General features: G+C 28.4%; 1 protein-coding gene across 3 annotated transcripts in view; it reads right to left on the bottom strand.

Moving 5' to 3' along the window:
- LOC106469255 (nuclear pore complex protein Nup50-like) overlaps positions 1-6,236 on the bottom strand; it is a 38,630-nt gene that overhangs the window by 7,394 nt on the left and 25,000 nt on the right. For all 3 annotated transcript variants that reach the window (XM_013929734.2, XM_022397722.1, XM_022397721.1), the window contains 3 exons: positions 4,109-4,372; positions 2,859-3,122; positions 322-409 (listed from right to left, as the gene is read on the bottom strand). In XM_013929734.2, the coding sequence (XP_013785188.1) occupies positions 322-409; positions 2,859-3,122; positions 4,109-4,372 (616 nt within the window). The remainder of the gene's footprint in view (positions 1-321; positions 410-2,858; positions 3,123-4,108; positions 4,373-6,236) is intronic.

Here is a 6,236-nt window from a genome sequence, read left to right as displayed (position 1 = left end):
CTATGATTTTTTGTATGAGAAAGACTTGTAATATTAACCAAAAGACTGCCAAATTTCGTGAAGATATACCCACTACATTGAGGGTTATAAGTATTAAATCTATAAAGACTTTAAAAAAGTACAAAAAGGTCACGTGATCGGTCAAATTGACTAAGCCCGTATTGAGAGAGTTAAGGTTCGTGTAAATAAATATCATAAATGCTTTCTTCAACAAAGTTTACGTCCACAAATAAGTTAAGAAGTATATAAATCATTATTTTAGAGTATATTCCAAACATCAACAAGTTCTTATTAGATTATGCTTTATAATAATTACTAAACCTTTTAGAATATACAGCATCTTTTTCTTCAACCCGAGTGAACTCAGTCTTGGGTGGTTGTTCATTTTCCTCTTCACTCTGGGAGTTCTCTGAATTATTGGAATATATGAGTATGTAAAAATAATTATTAAAACTTAGCCAAGAACCTTCAACAAATCAGCTGTTTAAATCATGCAAAATGTTGAAATTAATTTTGAAAAATAAAAATATCTGTTCGTAAAAAAAAGGCTACAGAAATATATATATGCTTTAATAATTGTATATGAACTATATTGATTAAAGAAAATTCTTCAAGAAAAAAATAATTATAAATTCATACTTTGTTTTTCCTTAAAAGCTGTCCTTATTTTTATTAGTATTTTAACCCTCTTGCCATGGGCTTTCTTTACTCTGCATGTCACGAGGTTTTTAGTGAGCTACGTTCAAAATTTAATTAAACTACTTTTCATTTGTTGATGTTATACCAATTAGTATAGCATAAAATCATAGATAATAATCCATATTTTAGTAGTATATAAGTTTGTAGTTTTTAAATTTATAAGGCAATATTTTAAAAAATCCTGCATTTCCCAAAGTATGAGAAAAGTGAAATTTTTTCTCTAGGCATCGCCTCTTCTCTAATTTATTCAACACCCCTCCAATAAGTACGAAATTTAATGTAAATTACTCACTATAATATTGTCATTGCTCAGGCAAATCATAATTTTCATAGGCTTCAATCTTGTTTGGTTAAAGAGCTATCAAATAGAATATCAGGCCCCTCTTGCCACAACCCCCTGTCACATCCTCTCTTTCAAGACTTGTTAATAGTTCTCTCTTGCATTTAATACTACATTATTTATAACCAATAGAAAGCCAAGGTTTTTCATCTATCAAATAACATATTACATTGTTTTCTGTACAGACAATTGTCAATTTCTCTTTCAGTACAAACCTCATTCCCATGGGAAACATATCAACTGACTTTGATGAAATTGTAACAGTTCTTGTCACATAATTACAAAGCCAGAAAAACTGAGATATTTTTGGCTTTTTGCATATTATTATTCTATGTTCTTTTGTGCAATATTTAATTAAATAAAAATTATTTAGTACACTACTACCATTGGTATAAAAAAGTAGGGTTATGTGTCATCGACAGTTGACAGCAAAGAAAAAAAGCCCAGGTAAGTACTTCATTTCTTGTTTTTCATGCGTATTCTTTACTTATTATTATAAAAGTAACTAAAATGCAAAAAGAGGAAACTTTTTAGGTTAGTTAAGGTTGAATTACATAAAATAAATAACAATAATATAATAATTTTTAACAGGCACGCACACGAGCAGGTCATGGGTAATGTAATTCGATAGCATAACACGAGCTGTACATTCCCTAAGTGATTTACAGCTTATAATGGCACAGTTCAAAGTGCAATAAAACAATAAAATTTAAGTATAAATGAATGCACATTATTATTATGAGTTTAAAGCTACTTAGGATAAACAAATGTAGTTTCATGTTACAATTTGAAGTCCTTCTAGAAAGAACAAACAAGGGTAATTTATATATATATTTTTTGGGTGGTTACAAGGCCAGTCAAATTGACCAAGTTGTATAGAATTAAGGTAGAGAAAATAACAGATAAATATAAAGTTGTACTGAAAAAAAGAGTTTGAAATGTATTTAGGAGGTTTTAGAGGTTACGCAAATGAAATATGAGATTTTTGACATGAAGAAAAGTATTTTGAATCTTTACAGGAAAATCACTTTGCACTTCGGACTAGTATAAAATAAAGACTCGATATATTCAGAGACAAATCTTGATTTAAAATACTTCATAGAAAATCTGATTTGTTTATGTAAAAGACTTGCAATGTTTATTGAAAGTCTGCAAAATTTTGTGAAAATACACATGCCATATTAAAAATTAGTAGCATCTAAACTATAACAAGTATAAAGTGATCACATAAACAGACAATTCAACTGAGCCCATGTAGAGAGAGTTAACATCAAATATTACAGAAGATGCATACAAAAGTGAATTACATTAATCAAAAACTGTTATATAATTTAACCTTTGATTTGTTTTTGTTGTTTTTTGTGCAAAACTTCACAAGGTTATCTGTATTAGCTGTCCCTAATCTTAAAGTTATAGACTAAAAGGAAAGCAGCAAGTCAAAACCACCCATTGTCAACTCTTGCTATGTTGAATAGTGGGATTTGATCATCACTATTATAACACACTCATGGTCCCATAGCATGAAACGTGACTTTTTTTTTTCTTGCCAATCACAGAGCCTCAGTTACACAGTCTGATCTTCTAACCACTGGCCTGAACTAGTTTCATTAACAGACTATGTGAAATGTGAAAGATATAAACTGATTTTAATTTAATTGTGGTTATTTTCCAAAATCAATTGTTGAGAAGCAGAACTATAAAGCTCTACCAGTGGAAATAAAAAAAAATGGAATTAATTATAAAATATACATGTTGATATATTTTTTATTAGGATAAAACACAATGGACATTAACACAGCTTTTTATATCATGAAATTACCATTTTTATCCTGATCTCCAGACTTCTCAGAACCACTATTTGCCTTGAAAGAAAATCCTGTGAAGCCAGATTCTTTAGCTGTGGATAAAGTATTAGCAGTTGATGTGATTGTGTCACCCTGGCCATAGCTTAAAACTGAACCTGAGCTAACAGAATTGGTTGATTCTGGAGCTGTTCTCATTCCAAAGCTGAAAGTACTTGTAGAAGTTGTGGATGATATAGATGGAAAGAACTTGAACGTACCTTTACTACCCAATGTTGTACCTGCAATAAAAAAAAAAATTAAAAATGTTGAAGAACAGATCAATTCGTATTTTAAAAGATAAAGCAAATTAAGAAAAAATAATTATTTACAAACTTTACATATCAAACAGAGATAACTTGGTTATATATATAAATACAATTACAAACATTTATGACTATTTTGATATTTCTGGTTTCTGGAGGTTAATACATTTTTTTAAATCTAATGTTTCTGCATAAAAGTTGCACTAACATCAAGTCTTTGTCAATACTTATAAATATCTAAAAAAATATATATCACTAATGATATTGAAAAATACAACTTGTTTTTAACATCTTCATTCAACTATTTGTTTCTACCAAATTCAAGAAAACCAAGAATTACAATTATACTTTATGACTTATTGAGTTAATCACTTCTAAACCTTAAATTTCTAAACTGCACTTAAGATTCTCATAACTAGAAAATTTCATATATTGTTGACATTCCGATACATGCACATTCCTGTTTTGAATTACAAAATGAACCCGTTTGTGTGTTCTGGGAAATGTCCAGACATCTGCAAAAATAATACCATTTTGTCTACAAAATAAGCATCAACAGCATCAATTTAAAAAAACTAATTTCCGATTGAAGATATTTTTCAGTATTTAGGTATTAATAATCTAGATATAATTTATAATATATTGGCCTTTCTAGGTGCTAATTTTTTTGTTTTTAGGTGTCTTTAATTACCTATTAAACAACAGTTAATGCCACCAAATACAGTAATATTCCTTTCATCAGCTGGCTAAGTAACCTGTAAGAACCTTTTCAATCCTGATAAATTTTTCAATGTAAAAGTTGTTTGTTGAGGGAGAAACATAGACAGTTTGTTTCTCAAACAATCTATATTCTTCACTGAAAGTTAGGAGAAACTATTATCTTTATCTTATCTCTCTTATTTTTAGGATAAATTTAAAATTAAATCTAATCAAATAAAACTGAAACGTGTAACAAAAAATACCTTCTCCTCCTTGTTCTTTAAGCTTTTGGGGATCATTGTTTGTCTTGAAAGAAAATCCTATAGAGTTAGATTCTTTAGTTATGGGTAAAGAATTAGCAGTTGATGTGGTTGTTCCACTCTGGCCAAAGCTTAACAGTGAACCAGAGCAAACAGAATTGGTAGACTCTGTAGCTGTTTTTAATCCAAAGCTGAAAGTTTTTGTAGAAGTTGTGGATGATACAGATGGAAAGAATTTAAAATTTTCTGAACTTGTTATTTTTGAAGCTGAAAAAAAATAAAATAAAGGACGTAAAATTTATACATACATTTGAATATTTTAATGAATAAAGTTCTTATAAATTGATGTTATTATTCCAATTTCTTTTAGATGTGTTGAAATATACTGACACACACACACACATATTAACATCATTACATGTTTTTTTAAAACATGATATGAACTCATTTATCTAAAATCTTGATATCAAATAAAGTAGAAATGGGCTTAATTCATAACATATCTTTCTTAAACAACCCAAAACATGCTCAGAAGACACGAAAAACTATCTTGTAATTTAAGTAACTTGGGCACTAAGAGTGAGTCCAGACCTGCAGTTTTCTTAAGCCTAAAATTTTAATTTTCAGTTGTTTTTTTTAAATTTAACTCTTGGTATACAAACTTGGTCATTTTGACCTACCTCGTAGCAACCACATAACTCTGAATGTACTACGTATATATTTACAAAATATACACAAGGAAATCAGATTTATTAATAAAGTATTTGTCTGTGAACTTACAAAGTCCATGTGAAGGGTAATTTTCATGCTAAGAATAAAAATAATTATTTTCATCTTACAGTTTCATAAGTCTATAACCCCCTTAATGAATAACAAAAACTTTTAATCTTTTATTTTCTCTACCCTGATGTTAACTATAGCAGAATCATCAAACAAAAAAATCGGAAAACACTAAATAAAATCAATATTTTTTTCCCTTCTAGAATGACTGCAAGTTGTACCAGACAAAATTAACTGTAGCTGTTAGGATAAATAACTAACTTTTTCACATACACTTGCAATGATGCTCTTTAGACTAAGTACATGACTGGCAATTAACCAAAGTACAACTTACTGAAAAAAACCATTAGGTAATAATTACATGAGCAGTTAGTTTGACAGAGTTGTTCCTGTGAAATTTTTACTCAATTTTTTAAACTTTAAATTTTGTTATACGAATTATAAGTTTCTAAATTTTATATTTGGGATACTTTTTTTAAATTTTTATATACCAGTAAATATAAAATATACAAGAAAAACAAGAAATTTTGGGCTTAAATAAGAGTTGAAACCTATTTCATTCATGTATACTTTCTCAGAAATAGTTTTTTTTATGCTATGTTGGTTCTCCATAAAATCATTAATTTTGCTTTCAAATATACATTTTAGAACACAAAAAACATATCAGGCACTAGACCATAATGTCTCAAACTACTATAATTTAAATGACTTTCTAACTAGGCTATAAATAAGTTATAAAAAAACATTTTGATAGCTGCTCAGGGGAATAAAAAAAAGTTTGCAAACATTAATTCTTTGTACATTAAATAAATATTGCAATTCTAGTTGTCTATATAGAATTAGAATGACTATTTTTGCTTAAATTGTAGAATATGATACACAAATATGACCTCAACAACAGAGCTGCCATGCAGTCTTAACAGAGTTAAAAATCACAGGCTATATAGAAATATGCCATGAACAAAATGATTACAGGAACATATTTTCATGTCCAGATAGTTGTCAAACATTTCTTAAGAAAAAAACTTTATTATTTTATCTGTTGTTTTCAGTAATTAATCTCTGTAAGTGTTTGGTAAATTTGACCAATCTCGCAACCACCATAAAATAAGAAATAAACATAAATTATGCCTTTTTCATTCTAGAATGAACACAATTTATAACACAAAAACATAACAATACAAAAGTTACGACGACGCGGCTCATGAGCACTCATGTTACCGTATCAAATTAACATAAAGGTGACCTTTGGTTTGTACAAAGTAACTTGTCTTAGCTGTGTTTAGTGGACTAGTATTTTGTAAAATACAGTCACATTTGAATTATTATACATTATATATGTATATAGGTT

The sequence above is a fragment of the Limulus polyphemus genome, unplaced genomic scaffold (genome assembly GCF_000517525.1).
Source record: "Limulus polyphemus unplaced genomic scaffold, Limulus_polyphemus-2.1.2 Scaffold3378, whole genome shotgun sequence".
Classification (NCBI taxonomy): Eukaryota; Metazoa; Arthropoda; class Merostomata; order Xiphosura; family Limulidae; genus Limulus; species Limulus polyphemus.
This window is presented reverse-complemented; position numbering and strand designations above follow the sequence as displayed.